Here is a 19,737-nt window from a genome sequence, read left to right as displayed (position 1 = left end):
TCCTCATCATTGATTATTAAACATTATCCTCTGTGTGCATACTTAATCCAGAAATGATTACTCAATTCACAACCTCTTAAGTTTAACTACTTTAATAGCAGTATTATCTCTTTACACCCATATAGTTTTCAAGTAACTAATTTTAAGAATTTTTATTTTTTAATTTTTTTATGATTCCTTTCTATCCCTTCCCTCCTCTCATCCTATCCTTTTCTTCTCTCAATATAATTTTTTATAATTTCATAATTTTAAGTGTTTCACTTTTAAAATTTAAATGTTTGTTTTATCATTTTTTCTTGTTTTTTTTTTTTAAATCTCTCTCCTACCATTCTCTCCAACCCATTTCCCTTTCTGAGATTAGGACTTGGTTAAATTCACTCTCCTTTTACCTCTCCACATCCCTCTAATCCTAATTTTCCTCACATTTGTCCCTAAACCTAATAATTTCTGGTTTGTCAAATCTTTCATTGCTGTTCTTAGTCCATTAATCCATAGTTGTATGATGTTGAATAGATTGTATCTGTTGAAGTAGAATGTATCTGCAGTCATTTTGACTGTGCAACTACAGGACTCTGGTTGATGCTTGCCTTAAAATAGTGTTCTAGCACAAAATTGGTGTTACTTTCATATCAAATGGCCAGAACAAGCTGGAAAAACACAAGAAAAATGGCAAGTCCAGGTATCTCAAACTCCCACTCATGATAATCAGGTGACAGAACAGTTAATGAACAATCCAGAGGAAAGTTCCCCAAAATCTCTACAAACACTACTGGTAAACATGGTGAATGAAAAGATTGAAAACCTGCAAAGGACTCAGTGTGAGCGTGATAGGGAGCAAGAGGAGGCAACCAAAGGTTATTACAGGAATTGCATGAGCATGAAGAAGCTACTCAAGGATGAATACGGGAATTGCATGAGCAGGTTGTGAAGTCAAAGAGAAAATCAGGAATTGCGTGAGCAGGCTGAGAACAGTGAAAGAAAAATACAGGAATTGTCTGAGAAGACTGAGAACAGTCAAAGAGAAACACAGGGATTATATGAGCAGGCTGAGAATAATCAAAGAGAACTACAGGAATTGTGTGAATGTGAAGAAGCTAATCAAAGAGTAATACAGGAATTGTGAGAACAGGATGAGAATAGACAAAGATCAATAGAGCCATTCGTGGAATCCATAAACAGCTGAAAGAATTCAGGGAGACCACAAAGGGAATTCTGAGTGGAGCATGACAGAAAGAATGAGAGTCCAAGGAAACCATAACCAATCAACTAAGTGATTTGAGAATAAACACTGAACACCAAATTAAGGAAGTAAAGATCTAAAACAAAGCTGCAACAAAGAATGTGAAAAGCCAACCAATTAGAAGGAAAAGACATAAAAAACAAAGTAGAAAGCCTTGACAGTAGGTTGGACCTTGCAGAAGATCGAATCTTGGGGACTGAAGACAGCCTAGATATTATAGAGAAAAAAACATACAACTATCCAAGACAAATCCAAGAAATATGATAGATCTATTCAACATTTGGAAGACACCACCCCGAGGCCTAATCTGAGTATAATAGGTGTAGAGGAGCACTTAGAGACAGAAGTTAAGGTTCTAGGAAATTTACTTAACAGAGAACTTCCCAAACATGCATCAAGATACAAGAAGCTTTCAGAACCCCAAATAGATCACACCAGAACAGGACATCCCCGCATCACATTATAATCTGCACAGGATCAATCCAGACCAAGGAAAGGATCCTTAAAGCTGTCAAGGACAAAGAATCAATCACCTCTAAAGGGAAACCAATTAGAATCATCTCAGATTTCTCAGCAGAGACAATTAAAACAAGAAGAGCCTGGAATGATGTATGCCATGCCCTGAAGACAAACAGCTATCAACCAAGAATACTCTACCCAGATAAACTCTCCTTCATAACCGAAGGTCAAATAAAAAACTTCCATAGCAAAGAATAACTGAAACAATGTATCTCCACCAAACCAGCACTACAAAAGATATTTAAAGATGTCCGACACATAGAAAACCAACAAGACCACAATAAAGGCCAAGAAACCGCATCGAAACTGAGAATCTAAGAACCATAGGAAAAACGCAGTTGTCACAGCCCCCATAAGGTGGATAATATGAAAGGAACTACCAAACACTTCTCAGTGCTAACTTTCAACATTAACGGACTTAGCTCTCCAATTAAGCAACACACTCTCTAGCTGGATTAAAAAGCAAGATCCTTCTATCTGCTGCCTTCAGGAGTCACACTTTGCCCATAAAAATAAAAGTATTTTGAAAGGGAAAGGCTGGAACAAAATCTACCAAGCAAACAGCCCCCATAAACAGGCAGCAATTGTAATCCTAATATCACATAAAATAGACTTCAAATTAAAATTAGTGAGAAGAGATAAAGAAGGTTGCTACATACTAATTAAGGGATCTCTCCTTCAGAAGGATATTATCATTCTAAATATCTAATTGCCAAACAACAGAGCACCCAAATTTATCCAAGAAACACTGCTTTCCTTCAAATCTCACATAGATCCAAAGACATTAATTCTTGGGGACTTTAACACACCATTATCCCCACTAGATAGACCAACTTGACAAAAACTCACAAGAGAAACCACAGATCTAAACAACTTCATAAATCAATTTAACAACATCTACCGAATATTTCACCCAACAGCATCAGAATACACATTTTTCTCAGCAGCACATGGAACATTTTACAAATAGACTACAGTTTAGGTCACAAAGCAAACTTGTCCAAATTCAGAAACATTGAAGTTATGCCCTGCATTCTCTCAGACCACACAGGAATAAAATTCGAACTCAATACCAAAAGCCACCAAAGAAAGTCCTGTAACACATGGAGGCTGAACAACACACTGTTGAATCACCAGTGGGTCATGGAAGAGATTAGAAAGGAAATTCAAATGTTCATGATATTCAACAAAAGTGAACACACAAATTACCAGCTCCCCTGGGACCCAGCAAAGGCAGTACTCAGGGGCAAGTTTATAGCTCTGAGTTCCTACATCAACAAATAGGGGAGATCTGAAACCAACAACTTAATGAAACATCTGAACCTCCTTGAAAAAGAGCAGCAAGATAAACCCAGTAAATGAAATCTGTGGACAGAAAGAAATAATTAAAACTAAATCAGAATTAAATGAATTAGAATGCAAAAAAAAAAAAAACATAGAATCAACAAAGCAAAGAGTTGGTTCTTTGAAAAAATTAACAAAATTGACAGACCCATAACATATCTTATCAGAAAAAGAAGAGACCACACCCAAATAAATAAACTCAGAGATAAGAATGGAAATATCATCACAGAACCATGATTCAGAACATTGTAAGGGAATACTTCCCAGACCTTTATGCTAATAAATTTGAGAAATTGGCAGAAATGGACCTTTTCCTAGCAAATATCGACATGCCGAAAGCAAACCAAAATGAGGTAAACCAACCTAACAGACCGTATTGAGCACTGAAATAGAAATAAGATACCTCCCATCTAAGAAAAGCCCAGGACCAGATGAATTTACAGCGGAATTCTACAAGATCTTCAAAGCAGAGCTCACACCAATACTCCCCCAACTCTTCAATGAAATTGAAAGAGAAAATTCACTACCGAACTCATTCTATGAAGCCATCATAATCCTCATCCCAAAACCAGGAAGGGACTCATCATAAAAAGAGAACTATAGACCCATTTCTTTGATGAACATTGATGCAAAACTTCTCAACAAAATCTTGGCCAATCGACATCAACAATTCATCCAAAAAATCATACACCACGATCAAACAGGATTCATTTCAGGGATGCAAAGCAGGTTCAATATGCGCAAATCAATTAATATAATTCATCACATCAGCAAGAGCAAGGATAAGAACCACATGGTTATCTCAATAGATGCAGAGAAAGCATTTGACAAAACACCCCTTTATGATGAAGACTCTGGAAAAATTAGGAATCCATGGAACATTCCTCAATACAATAAAGGCTGTATATGATAAACCTACAGCCAGCATTATACTTAATGGTGAAAAACTAAAGTCATTTCCTCTTAACTCAGGAACGAGACAAGGATGCCCACTCTCTCCACTTCTCTTCAATCTAGCATTAGAATGCCTAGCTACAGCAATAAGACAAGATGCAAACATAAAAAGATTCAAATGTTGCAAGATGAAGTAAAACTCTCCCTCTTTGCAGATGACATGATCTTGTATTTAAAGAATCCCACAGGACTCCACTCCCAAATTATTACAGCTAATTCGAAACTTTGGCTAAGTAACAAGGTAATAAAATTAACCCTCAAAAATCAATGGCTTTTGTGTATGCCAACAATGAGAAAAATATGGCTGAAATCAGGAAAGCAACTCCATTCGTAATAGCCCCACAAAAAATAAAATACCTAGAAATTAACTTAACCAAAGAAGTGAAGGACTTCTATGATGAAAACTTTAAAAACCTGAAAAGGGAATGAAAACAGAATGTAGAAAAAGGAAAGACCTCCCATGCTCCTGGATTGGAAGGATCAACATCATGAAAATAGCAATACTTCCCAAAGCTATCTACAAATTCAATGCGATACCTATCAATATTCCAACCACATTCTTCAAGGAAATAGAAGAGGCAATCCAAAATTTCATGTGGAACAATAAAAGACCCTGAATACCAAAAACAATCCTTAACAGAAAGAAGAGTGCTGGAGGAATATCAATATCAAATTTCAAAACAGATTACTACTGGCTCAAGAAGGGACCTCTGGAATAGACCAATGGAATAGAATTGAAAATCCAGAAATGAACCTAGAGACCTATAGCCATCTAATCTTCGATAAGGGAGCAAAAAATCATAGAATGGAAGAAAGACGACCTCTACAATAAATGGTGCTGGCAAAATCGGTTAACTACTTGTAGAAAACTAAAGCTAGAAACTTATATATCACCCTGCACCAGAATCAACTCCAAATGGATCAAAGACCTGGGAGTCAAAGCAGACACCCGGAAAACATTACAGTATGGAATAGGAGAAATCCTAGATCTCCTTGGCACAGGCTGAAATTTTCTTAATAGAGACCCAGAAACACAATCAATCAAATATTGGACAAATGGGTTTGCATGAAATTGCACAGCTTCTGCATGACAAAGGACATAGAAAGATCAATAGTAAGCCATACAACAGACAAGGGTCTCATATCTAAAATGTATCTGGAACTCAAAAAATTAAATTCCCCCAACAACACATCCTCAAAGAGACAACTGCCCAATAAATAAGTGGGCTAAAGATTTAAAGAGAAACTTCTCTGAAGAGGAAAGAAGGATGGCCAATGGACACATGAAGAAATGCTCAACCTCCTTAGTCATAAAAGAAATGCAAATCAAAACAACATTGAGATACAACCTCACCCCAGTTAGAATGGCTAGAATCAAGAACTCTAATAACAACAGATGCTAGAGGGGATGTGGACAGAAGGGAACCTTACTGCATTGTTGGTGGAAGTGTAAACTTGTTCAAACACTCCATACTACAGTATGAAGGTTCTTCAAAAAAAGGAACACAAAATATTATAGCTGTATTACACAATAGTCAATAGTCTGCATTACTTAAGAAATTAAGCATTTATTTGTCCTACAACTTAGTGATCCCACTCCCAAGAAAAGTGCAAACATATATCTACATCTGGTTTCCATACTAGGATTACATTACCCATATCTCAAAAGAAGATAGAATGCAAATGTCCATAAATTTAAAAAGAAATGCTGTAACAGGCCAAAGAACTAGTTTTGAGCCATAAGAAAATAAGAAAAGAAACAAAGTACTGATATTTGTTATAACATGAATAAATCTCTAAAACATTATGAAAAGTGAAAGCAGCTTGTCACAAAATACCAACATGGTACTTGTTTAGTGGTTGCCTACAACTAGGAGTGAGAATTCCAATTAAATACAAATAGCCATGCAGAAAAATGAAACTGGAAATGGTTGCAAATTTTAAAAAAGTTGACTTACATATTTAAATGGGTAAGATTTGTCATTTCAAGTCAATAAATATTATAATGATCTGAAAGAGAAGTTTCTACATAGCATATAAATTTATCTGTGTCATCAAATGCAAAACAATGGTCACCAGTTAATATGAAATTAAGAAATAAAAATGTTGTATTTCTTTGTGTTTATAGATTCTCTATGAGGAGGGGTAACAACATCATATGCAATTTGGTTGGTTCCTATAGTAACTCAAAGAGAAAAAGAAAGAAAAAGATAAGCTGGTTATGCTATGCTCATACATCTGCTAAAAAAGTAAACTTTAAGAGTGTGCACATGAAAGAAAATAGCAAATATGACTGATTCTAACCCTACACTTTTTAACTTCTAATTATGAGTCTCAGGAATCACCAAAGGCACTGATGTCCTTTGTGACTATCAAGTTTCAGAAACTCTGTTGAAATATCAATATGTAAATTTGATACAAATGTATATATATCAAAATATAAATTTTGATAGTTATTTGGAATACTTTGTAAACTCAGAGTCATATGATAACCTTTGACATAGTCATGGATTCACTAAGATTCACTAATATGGGTTCAGCTCATTGCTGTTTTACAACACTTAAAGTAATGACCAGGAAGAAAAAGCAAAGTAAGCTTTTAAATAGGTTGTTTCAGGAGTTCATAATACTGACATGTAGTCTTTCAATCATGTTTCTGTCTCACTCTGATAAGTGTGACTTGTTTTGAGATTTGACTCTTTCTTTGCATGAAATCCTGTATTTTTTAATGATAGTTCAAGTGTAGGTATCAAAACTCTTTGATCAAAACTCTCAAGGTTGAAGGCATGTATTTCCAGGTGTCATAAAGGAATGTGCTCCATTGCTGATTTGAGTACCAGGCAAAACACTTTCCCATATCAGTCGCCAATCTAATACTTCAATGTGCTTCTCAACTATCTCAATTATTTGAATTATTTCATTCTTTCAAAGTTTTAAGCTTCATAAAGTTTGGTGACCACTTAATTTTAGATTTTTTTTGTAGCACATGTACAAAGAAAACAACTGAGTCAATTATCCTAAGACTAGCACAGTGTAACATGCTTTCCATTTCATAAACAGCCTATAGTAGAAGTGATTGGAAATCCAAGTAAATGAGAATATTTTCCATTAATGTGAGAAATGTAATATATGCATATATTTTCATACTCTCCCATTACTTCACTAAAATCACAGTAAAGGTATTGAATGATATAACTCTCAAACAGAAATATAGAGAAAGGAGTAAAAAAATTTCTGGATAGAAAGGAACTCCAAACCTCCAGGCAAGGAAAAGGAAGCCGAAGAATAAGTGCCTATAAAAGAATATGCTAACAATAAAATGTCAGTCCATGCTTGCAGAACTCTAGAAAGGCCTGGCAAATAGAAATAAGGAGCAAGACTTGTGACTTGAAATGAAGAACAATTAAATGTTCGTTAGTGGAATTAACTAGTCAGCTAAGTCCTTTTCCCTGTCCTTTTTCAAAACTGTAGGAAAATAGGTGGTAAATTCATCTCTTCAGGAGAACATCTTTGACACTATCAAAGTGGAATGTAATGAATATGTGTATGTATGTGTCAATTCAAAAGATGAATGAGGTACAATATTGATGACTGAATGTCAAACTACCTCTTCCCAGACCTCATCCCCTTCCCTTCTTTCCAGTCTAAGAAGAATTAACTTCAAGAAATATTAAAGAGTTTCCAGTCTAAGAAGAATTAATTTCAAGAAACATTAAAGAGCAGTGTAATGAAAACTGCTCACTGTTACTAAGCTGATTGTCTTTTCTTGCTTATCTGCTCAAATACAGGTTATATCTTCCATCCTCCCTTCAGGCTAGAGAGGATCAGGTCACTCTTCTCACCGATGGAATGTTAAGTTATGAACCATGGTGGTTTTAAAACCTGTCTATAAATTCTTAGTCACTTCTATCAAGAGATAAAATCTGGCTTCCTTGTTGGAGACTTCTTTATAGCTAATAAAATTTAGCCAAAGTGACCATGTGTGATGCTAGGTTAGTTAGAACAAGCCATGAAACTTTTGCCTTTTTCTCTGTAGAGGCTTGTTCTGGAATTCTGCACCTATCATGCTAGAATCATGACTTCTCAGAGGCTTCCTCATGATGAGAACATATAGAGAGGCCACACGAAAAGAGATACTTGAAGAACCCCAGTTGTTCCCATTCTTCCAATTTGATTCTCCATTATCCAAGTGCCAAGCATGTGGATAATGTCAATCTCCATCACTGAATGCAAACACCTAGCTGAGCCTGGTTGTACGGACAATAATAATGGTTTTTATGGTTTTAAGCCATTAGCTCATAGCTGTTAATCTGCAATAAAAAATTACATGTTTGCAACTTCTATGTCTCTTATTTGAAATCTTTTGCCTTAAATTTCAACATTGCGCCTTTTTCATCAACTATAACATGAAAATATCCTTTACACAGCTTAGATGGACAAAGAAGAATAATGCCTTTTCACAACATAGAAGAAATATGTCTGACTGAATAAACATGGGGAGAGCTGCAGGTCAACAAAAACTCCAAACCTGAGCCTGGCACCAGTGGCTCACGCCTGTAATCCTAGCTACTCAGGAAGCTAAGATCTGAGGATCACAGTTCAAAGCGAGCCCAGGCAGGAAAGTCTGTGAGACTCTTATCGCCAATAAACCACTCAGAAAACCGGAAGTGGCACTGTGGCTCAAGTGCTAGAGTACTTCCCTTAAGCTGAAGAGCTGAGGGACAGCACAAAGGCCCAGAGTTCAAGCCCCACAACTGACAATTAATTAATTAATTTATTAAAACTACAAATCATGCAACTTTCACCTAAGAGAAGTATGTGGTAGTGTTTTCAAGTCATTGTGTTTGGGATAATATTAGTTCTTAGGTCCTTAGTCTTCTCTTAATAAAAGACCTTTAGATATTGGTGGGCATAGAATTTATGTAACCCATATACAGAATAAAAAAGAAAAGAAAAAAAAAGCTTATCACTGAAGACATACTGAGAGTGAAGTCCAACAATTGAGTCATAGGCACAAAATGATTAGTTACCAGTGCTTCATTTACTGAGACACTTAAGAGATAGCCAATAATCAATGGATATCAGAAGAAAGTTTCCTTTCTCAGAGGCCACCCTCAAAGAAAATGAGTGAAATGCAAACAGTGATTTAAAGAAAATACAAATGGTGGAGAGAACAGAAGGAAAAAGCTATTAGCATCAAAATCATCTGGACTTAAAGGCACTACATCTGAAAAATAGACTGCAGTTTTAACCAGTTCTCAGAATAAGTAAAACATCTGTGTGTGCATACACACACACACACACACACACACACACACACACACGTCAGTACTGGGGCTTGAACTCAGGGCCTGGGTACTTTCCCTGATCTTTCTGCTCAAGGTTTGCTCTGTCACTTGTGCCATAGCTTCACTTTTGTTTTTTTGATAGTTAACTGATTCCTGCTTACAGGGTAGCTTCAAACCAGGATACTCAGATTCCAGCCTCCTAAGTAGCAAGGGTTATAGCCATAAAACATCAGTGCCTGGTAACATCTTATAAACTAAAAATATGTTGCCAAAATAAACACACCCATATATATGTATATATATATGGGTGTGTGTATATATACAAGAGAATTGTTAAAAATGAAATTTTAGTAACTATAAGAAAAAGACGCCGGGCGCTGGTGGCTCACGCCTGTAATCCTAGCTACTCAGGAGGCTGAGATCTGAGGATCTCGGTTCAAAGCCAGCCCGGGCAGGAGAGACCGTGAGACTCCTATCTCCAATAAACCACCAGAAAACCGGAAGTGGCGCTGTAGCTCAAGTGGTAGAGCGCTCGCCTTGAGCTGAAGAGCTGAGGGACAGTGCCCAGGCCCAGAGTTCAAGCCCCATGACCGACAAAAAAAAAAAAAAAAAAAAAAAGAAAAAAGAAAAAGACAACTCAGTAGAATCCGCTTGCCCATCGGGTCTGGTGCCTTTGTCCCAGATGCTGGAGGGGATGTGGACAGAAGGGAACCTTACTGCATTGTTGGTGGGAGTGTAAACTTGTTCAACCACTTTGGAAAAAGGCATGGAGGTTCCTCAAAAGACTTCACATAGAGATCCCCTATGACCCAGCAATCCCCTTTTTGGGAATTTACCCAAATGATCACAAACAAGACCACACTAAAGCCTACCAGCACAACTATTAGGTTTATTGCAGCATTATTTACCATAGCTAAGATATGGAACCAACCCAGATGCCCCTCAGTAGATGAATGGATCAAGAAAATGTGGTATATATACACAATGGAATTCTATGCCTCCATCAGAAAGAATGGCATTGCCTCATTTGTTAGGAAATGGAAAGACTTGGAAAAAATTATATGAAGTGAAGTAAGCCAGGCCCAAAGAAACATAGGTCTCATGGTTTCCCTTATTTGCAATAACTAGTATATGTCTGAGACAAGCAGAAACGGTCAGATAAGTTGATGTTAGGTGAAATGAACCCCAAGATAAGAACTCAAATGTTTTTTTCTTTCTTGCTATTGTTTCCAACATATTTATAAGATATTTCTTTGTTGCTTTGTATGTATGTCCCTCCCCCACGGTATAACTCTTGTTTTCACTGTATTTGATGTCAAGGGGAAGGGAAAAAACAAATTGTTTAAATAGAGAGACAGGTGGACCCATCGCAACAATGAGAAGTACAAGACATTATGTAGAAAAACGAACTTTACAATTTTGGGGGGGGGGGGGCAGTGGAGATGGGAAGGGATGGGAAGGGGAAACAGAGGAGGAGGCAAGAATGCTTAATAAGAAATGTACTCATTACCTTGCCCATGTAATTGTAACCCCTCTGCCCCTCTGTATGGCATTTTCACAATATAACTAACTAAATAACTAAATAAATAAAATCTTAAAAAATAAGAAAAGAAATGAAATGAAAAAGACAAACATAAAGACAGGAAATATCTGTAAACTGGTTACAGAGACCCAACACCTGTTTAGGAAGTTTCAAAAGAAACAAAAAATAACAGAGAGAAATCATATGGAAGTATATCTCAGAAGTGTAGGAAATGGATATATCAATTGAAATATCCAAATAAAATCTGAACATGAAGAAAATAAGACCTTCCTCAAAACATATAATCAGGACATTTTAGTAATCTATACGTAAGAAATTTCCAGAAAGAATGAAACAGGTAGCAGTGGACAAAGAGTTGAGATCAGTATAACATCAAACTTCAGTAATGACACCAGAGGGGAAAAAACACTAGAAAAGATATTAAATATTTGGAAGGAAAAATGTTTTTAATCTTGAACTTCACAAGCCAAGCTATAAATCAAGTGCCTGACATACATAAAAATCCTTTTCAACAAGAAATGATTTGAAATATTAATTCCAATGTACCCCCATTTGAGCAGAACTAAAAGGTGAATATAATATTTGTAGAGAATGACAAAAAAAGAGAAGAGAAGAATAAGACACAGATATTCCACTGATGACAACTGTATTTCACTCTACATTGTATGGCAACGCTGGAGAAAGACATCCCATCACAATTTACACTTAGAACATTTTTATCTCCCTTGAAAAAGATCCCAAACCAAATAACATTCCATTGTCAACTCTCATCCACCTTAACCTTTATCCACAGCTAATTAAGACTTGCTTATTCTGGTGAGTTCATAAGACTCCTCTAACTATATAAAGGTCTTCTGGAAACTGACTTTCACTCAGAACATGTGTTCAGGGCTCTACGTCTACATTTTAAATTAGTAGATTGTATATCAGTAGGGCTATTACACCAAAGTATTAGAAGTTGGGAAGAAAAGTTGAGGGAAAATGTGAGCTGAATTTTTAGTAATGATTGTATTCTGTGATAGGTTTAAAGTCAGATTTTCATGTTTCTGAAAAATACATCTCTTAATATGAGAATCATTTTCTATCAAATTTAAGTTATATGTTAAAATTTTAATGGTTTTGAGGTAATCTATATTGTTAAAGCATATCTAATTCTGCATGTTTAAATATGCTAATTATATTTATGTAAGTGCATAAAAAGAAAGAAAAGAAAGGAAAGAAGGAAGGAAGGAAGGAAGGAAGGAAGGAGGGAAGGAAGGAAGGAAGGAAGGAAGGAAGGAAGGAAGGAAGGAAGGAAGAAAGGAAGGAAGGAAAGAAGGAGGGAAGGAAGGAAGGAAGGAAGGAAGGAAGGAAGGAAGGAAGGAAGGAAGGAAGGAAGGAAGGAAGGAAGGAAAAGATGACCCAAAGAAAACAATGCAAGTCTTGGGATGTGTGCTTCAGTGTTTGCAAGTATGGCCTCTTAGAGTACTGGTGGGAAGGTAGAAGATTCAAAGAAAACAAAGCAAAAGGAAAAATAAATGCAGCAGTCTTTTGTTTATTTATAAAATGAACATATCATATGAATACAAATACATGGTATATGTCTCAACAGAAAACCAAACATCATTATAGAAAACAGATAGTTTTTCTAAGTTTTTCTAAGATACCAAGGTTCTATATTAAGTTGTTATCTGAGATCTAATTTTTTTAATGGCTATAAGCTTTCCTTTTTAAAAAATTTTATTTTCTTGTAAAAATGCTCTACAAAGGGGCAGTTACATGAGTAAGGCAATGAGTACATATCTTATTGAGCATTGTTACCCCCCTCCCTTGTTGTTCTCCCATTATCCCTTCCCTCTCCCACCTCTCTTACTTCTTCCTCAAAGTTGTGAAGTTCATTTCCAATATACTGTCTTGTGGGTATCATTGTTGCAATGGGTCATCCTATATCCTTGTTTCAGCGTTTTGTTATTCCCCTTTCCCTCTCCAAATTAGAAAAATGTATATACACAATGCAGGGTACCAAAATCAAGTACAGTTACAATAGGGCATATACCATAGAGGGGAGAACATACAAAGGAAACAAAAAAAATGTATCACCTAGCACATTAAAAATAACAACAACAAAGAAAGACCTCTTGTGTCCACATCGCAGGGTAAATTTCACTTAGTATCTTCTTATACGGTCATATGTATGTAGCTTTTGAACTTTTCTGCTCATCTGATACAATTATCCTAGATGTATACTAATTATTGCAAATGAGGGAAACCATGGAAGCTTCCCTTTTAGAAAGGTCTTTGCTGTCTCTCAAACATTCTAATAAGTTGTGTTTTCATTTTTGCCTGATTTTTTTTGGGGGGGGAGGTCTGGTCGTGGGGCTTGAACTCTGGGCCTGGGTGCTGTCCCTCAGCTCTTCAGCTCAAGGCTAACACTCTACCACTTGAGCCACAGCACCACTTCCGGCTTTTTTCTTTTTGCGTATGTGGTGCTGAGGAATCGAACCCAGGGCCTCTGGCATGCAAGGCAAGCGCTCTACCACTGAGCCACCTTCCCAGCCCATTTTTGCCTGATTTTAAGAAAAAATTTTATTCTACCTTCTTTCATGAACTACCCACTGATCACTCAAAACTAGTTTTCAAGGTCCAGGTGTTTGAATATTCTCTGTAGTTTCTTTTGCTGTCAATTTCTAATCTCTGCCTCCTAAGTACTGGCATCATTGGTATAAGCCAGTGTGAGCCCGATTTGAATGGGCTGTCTATACCTTTAGTTTGGATCCCTTGTTTTTCTATGTCAGTGATTCATAGGGCTGATATATTTTTTAATCCCAAAGCTATCCCAAAGTTATTGCATATTCCATTCACATTTTTTATCTCATTCTGAATGTCCTTATTCATCAACTTGATTTTCAAGCCCTGATATTCTGTCTTCAGCTATTTATTAGGCTTTCAACTGTGTTTTCACTTGACTTATTGACCTTTTTGTTTTCAGAATCTCAACTTGATTTTTTCAATGTTTCTATATTTTTATTAAATTCATTTTTCATATTGTGCATTGTGTTCCTTATTTTATTTAGCTGCTTATATGAATTGCTTGACCTTGTTTGGCTCTTTATTTGCATTGTTTAAATTCATTTATAGATTTATATGTATGCTCTTTAATTTCACTGATCATCCTTAAAATCACTTTTCTGAATTTCTCTGTCTGGATTTCATCCACTTCTCTTTCATTGAGGTACATTCTTGTGGTGCTTCTGTCTTTATAGGAGCAATATTGCCATTTTAAAAAATAATCCTTGTATTTCTGGTTGAGATTCATGCACATGAAACCAAGTTACTAGTTGGGAATTTTAAACACCTATGGTCTTGGAAGTAATTTCAATTTTCAGACAGGATGGTATAGTAGCAGAGTTGGTGTACTATTTTTCATCTGTGGCTAGGAGTATTATTTAGTAGCCAAGCATTTGTCTTCATGCAGAAAGAATATTTTAAAAATTGCTTTCTTGTTAGAAATTTTTGTTTTACCCAACATTTCTGGTTTACTATTTGTGTTTGTAATATAATCTAATTTTTCTTTAAAGTAATCCTATACTGAAAATATTATTAAGCTATAATGTCATTATTTAAGCTATAATTAAGTATGAATATACATAAGATACTTTTTCTTTGCATAATGTCATTTTCACAACCCCTTTTCTCCAAAAGTATGATTCTATTTTACCTACTTGATTCTAAAAACATAGGCCATTATTCTCACCATTCTTAGTTACTGATTAGAGCTACCATAATAAAAACTCCCCATGAATCTACATATAAAAAGTTTTAGATCTAAAATATTAGTGAAATAACTTAAATAATTGATAATGAAATGTATATAGCTGACAAGTAACCATTTCTGGTTTATGTATCTAAGAAGGAAGAGTGTAAAATTGTATTATATCAAAACATAAGTAAATATTCCAAATATAAAATCATTATGTAACAATTATAAAATAGTAGCTAACATTTATTGAGTGGCCACTGTACTTTAGGTATTTTAATATATCCTCTTAATTCTCAGACCAGTCCTGTGAAATGTTAGTTATTACTATCAATTCCAGAAGGATAAATAAGGTTCAGGGAGGTAAAACACCTTTCTTCCATTTAGACATTCAGGATTTGAACATGGTTCTGACTGTGTAAAAAGCTTTATCTCTTTCTATTTAATGGGAGTAATCTCTTAGAATGACTTAAGCTTAGTAAAAGAAACTGTCACAAGAAACAACTATGGAACAATTTTTTTCTTTCAGAAGTTCTTATCCAAAGCAAAATTTGTTTTCTAGTCTTTTTATAAGCTCACTTGTGAAATGTGACTTTGGCTAATGAAAATGTTCTGAAACTAGATAGCAGTAATGGCTCTACCACACTGTAAGCATATGAAATATCACTGAATTTTACACCTCCAAACTGCTAAAATGGTAAAGTTTATGTTATGTGCATTTTTCCACAGGAACTTTTTTAATGTCATTTGGCTCCCTAAAGGAAGTAATTAGAATGTTATTCTCTGCATATTCAGGATTGTAAATTTCAATTTCAAGTTCACATCTTCATTTCTATGGCCACATTTAAATTCTACCTCTGCCAGTAGTTCTCAAAGGAGCATCTCCAACACAAACCTTTCCTGCATTCAAATCCTACATGTCCAACTTTCTAGTCAACAGTGCCACATGAATTTTTTATGGTCTTACAATGTGTGCATGTCCAGTCCTGAGCTCATAACACTGTATGCAGTAGCAGATCCATCATTAAAAAAACATAATGACTTCCTTCACTTTTCAGCTTCTGAGAATCAAGTTGGCATCACCTCATCTCTTTTCCCTTTTCTCTGTCCTTTATCAACCATTCTCACCATTTTTACCTTAAATCAGCATTTCACAGCTTGGATACTATTGACAGTTTGGGACATAAAAATTCTTTGTTAGGGGAAGAACTGGCCTTTTCACTTTAAGAAGCATCTCCAGATGCCAGTAGTACCCCTGGTACAATCAGAAATGTCTCCAGACCTGGGTGGGCCACAGCATTTCTGCTTGAAAACTATGGCTACAATGCACCCACATTTTAACACTTTTTTGCCACATTTATTGTCATGTCCTTGATTCCAGGTAGTATCATCCTTCTTTGTGTCTACATAGTCTCACTGTCTTTGTTCTTTGTCTTTTCAACTGGCAAATCATGATAATCTTATTCAAATACTATTGAGAAAGAAAGTCAGATCACATCACTGCTCTGTCAAAACCCTCCAATATTTTTGTGGAACCTGGCTGACCTGGCCCATTTCCTCTCTATTCGGATTTCCTATCACTCTTCTCAAGTTTCTCTGCGTCTCTGTTCTGATCTTGGTCCTTGTGTACGCTCTGCCTGGAATGTCCTTTATCTCAGTATTCTTATAGCTAGCTTATAATTCTTCAGGTCTTTATTCAAATTTATCTCTTCAGTGATGTACCCTATAGACAATCTACTCAGACTTCTTATTTCTCCTTACCACTACATATCCCTTTTTTAAAAAACACTTTACCTTCTAGCATTCCTTCCATTGATTATTTCATTTACTTGAAACCATGCCTAGAATGTTGCAGAGATTCAACAAGAGCTAGTGTTAGAAGCAATCTGAGATATTTTTGAGAGGGTAATAGTTATGATAGTCTCAGAGATTATAATCTACTAATCCCTGCAAGACAGGTACACAAGAATAGTTATATATGAATACTTAAAACAGCCAGCAACTTCTTCTTATCTGATACTGTTGTTATCATGATCTTAGCATAGATTTTCAGATGTTAAATATAGATCACAGAATCTTATCACAATGATGACAGGGATTCATCAACCTTTCAGACCAAGAGCCCCACAGCACACAATTCACCAGATTCTCCTTAGTACAAAACCTTTAGCAATCTAAGACTCACTTATTATTTCTTATTGTGTTTTCAAAGACCAGATTCACACAGAAATGCCACTAATTTGGATGAAGTTAACTATCATCTAACCTTCTGATTCAGTGGAAAAATAATGGAGACTAACAAAAAGTTTAAATGGTTGATACCTAATGGAAACCCATAGAATGTTTATAGGTTTCTAAATCATAGTACCTTTGTCTGATTCTCCATGGAAATCTGTTTAAAATCTAGATTACAATGGGCCTGTGTTCTTAGGTTTGAAAACCTACTTAAAATGTAGTTAATTTCAACTCCAAATACTTTAAATCAAAATAAAATATGTTAAACTCATTTGTAAATAAATAACAGATTTTGAGATGTCATGGTCACTTTTGAAGATGGTGATCCAAAATTGACCCAATCCTTCTAAAGGCCAGAGTGTCTATCAGATATCCACTCCATAAAGTTTTCCTCCCAGATTTGAAGAATTTTTCTTTCTCTTTACCCCTGACGACCTAGAAGTAAAGACACCCCATTGATGTATCTTGGCAAGTGGGGTACTATACAATTTCTATGGATGTCTTTAAACCTTGCTCATTCTTGCACAGTTTTTATCAATAGTTTTTACCTTGGCACTTGATTTTCTGGCAGAAACACACATAATAATGATAGAGATACTTACACATAAGTTTTGTGTTATTTGCACACATACACACATATATACATATGTGGAAGATAAAAGAAGTTGGAGAATTGAATGTATAGTTTGAAATCTGGCTTTTAATTTTATACTCTGTAAAGTTTTTGTACTTTTTAAATGGATGCTTACTTACAAATATTTTGGTGTAGAAGTAAAACCAAATGAAAAAGATAGGTAATATTACCTTTTTAAATGACAAGGTAAAGAAGGAAAGAAGGAATGAACAGACATGAAAATGACAATAACTTACATATTTACTTTGAACAATGCACAGTGTTTAATTGGGAATGATTCCTATTTCTGAAAATCGATAGTTATGAAACTAGTCAACAGCTGATTTTGTGCAACGGTGGTCCAATTACCAACTTTCAGAAAGACACACATCTATATATGTGCTTCAAAATAAGCTCATTTGTTCATTCATTTTTTAATTTGCTACTTTCTATTTTAATTGCATTTCTTGGAGAAATGTAGACAGGAGCATAGCCAGATAAATATGCTTATTTTGATTTGGTAAAATGTTTGTCTTTTGTGATTAAAACAAAGTGCCATTTGCAGAAAGGCACTTCTGACTTTTAGAACTATTCCAAAGCACTGTAAAATGGCTATAAGAGAAAAAATACAAATCACTAATGTGGTATTGGAACCCACAATTAAATTAATTTATAGAGGCTTTAATGCAATTAAATTTCCTCCAGTCTGTATCTCTAGTGGTGCTGGGTTTTTCATTCTTAATATTCCTTAAAGCATAATTCATTTTCATTTTTGCAAAGTAATTTAAATATTACAAATATCACTCTTATACATATTTCCATGGTGACAATATGTTCATAGTCTATTTAATTTACAGATGATGAGACCAAAATGAAAAGTCTCTGAGGACTATAGATCTTATACAACATCACATTTCCTATCCAACATATTAAGTGTACAAGTTATCTATATATGCAAGAATGGACTCTTGAAACAGTGACACAAATTTTAAATGGCTGAATATGGAACTTTAAGAAAATTAAAATCCAGAACAAAAGAAAACATTAGTTGTACAAAGAGCAAGATGTTTGGAGTTCACAATTAAAACTAATAAATTATTAAGACTTTGAAATTAAATTTCACAAATCACTCCATTGCCAAATTAAGGAAAAATTTTAAAAAGAGCATATGTTAGAGATAAGCCTCAAAACCTGGACTCAAATTATTCATATCTATGTATATATAAAGAGTGTTACATAAGACTTTTCATGTATTACTAATATGTAAAGGTGACGTTATAGTCCCAACTAATAAGTAAATTTCTTGGAATATCTTTTCATGCTCTCAAACCCAAATCTATGCTGGGAAGTATTTAATGATAGCTAAGTAGATTAAACCCTGAAACAAAGGTATGTACCAAACTGTTTTTAGGGGAAAATGTCAGTTAAATGCAGATGTTATTTTTGCTACAAATGTGCTGAAATATTTGACAAAGAAGTTAGGGTAGCCATGGAAATCATAACTTTAATTAACAGCAACATGAAAATTCCAAAGGATAATAAGCATCATGGTTGGAGATGACAATTAGACAAAAATAAAAATCCAATTTAAACTGTATAATAAAGAAAAAGAGTCTATTTTTCTTCTCTGGGTATTTCCTATTACACAATAAATAAGAACAAAGATGAGAAGAATGTTATTCTCACTAATGACAATGTGGCTATGGAATCGCTAGGACATTCCTACCTGCTTTCCAGATGAACTGATTATCCTTCTTGCCTTCCAGATGAGCCACATGCAACAGCAAGACTGAAAGCAACAGAAACAGCTTCCTCGTGGTCCTCCATACCCAGCAACCAACAGCAAAATTACACTTTGGAAACATTCTTCAGATTTTTCACACACTGGACTTGTCTATTCCTAAAAGAAAAAAAAAGAGTAGGTAAGTTGCTTCTCTTCTGAAATAATAAAAATTTACTTTGTAACAAACCTCATTTGAGCAGTATTAATAATGTTCCATTACCACAAAATTAGTATATACATATATAATCAACATTTGAAATCGATAGCTAACTAGCTACATTGTCAATATTTCCTCATAAAATTCAGACATTCTACAGATTCAGTAGATACTCCTATTCTTACTGGAAAAGAAAGGCTGGATATCAGTGGCTCAGGTCTATAATCTACTCAGAAGGCTGAGATCTGAGAATCATGGCTCAAAGTCAACCTAGACAGAAAAGCTCACTTAACTCCAAAATAAATAGCAAAAAATAGGGCTGGAG

General features: G+C 35.1%; 1 protein-coding gene across 1 annotated transcript in view; it reads right to left on the bottom strand.

The window, feature by feature from the left end:
- Thsd7b (thrombospondin type 1 domain containing 7B) overlaps nt 1–19,337 on the bottom strand; it is an 817,905-nt gene extending 798,568 nt beyond the window's left edge. The window contains exon 1 of the mRNA XM_042683500.1: nt 19,199–19,337. Within this exon, the coding sequence (XP_042539434.1) occupies nt 19,199–19,337 (139 nt within the window). The remainder of the gene's footprint in view (nt 1–19,198) is intronic.
- Nucleotides 19,338–19,737: the final 400 nt, after the last annotated feature.

The sequence above is a fragment of the Dipodomys spectabilis genome, unplaced genomic scaffold, assembly GCF_019054845.1.
Source record: "Dipodomys spectabilis isolate Male_0828 unplaced genomic scaffold, ASM1905484v1 ptg000081l, whole genome shotgun sequence".
Lineage (NCBI taxonomy): Eukaryota > Metazoa > Chordata > Mammalia > Rodentia > Heteromyidae > Dipodomys > Dipodomys spectabilis.
This window is presented reverse-complemented; position numbering and strand designations above follow the sequence as displayed.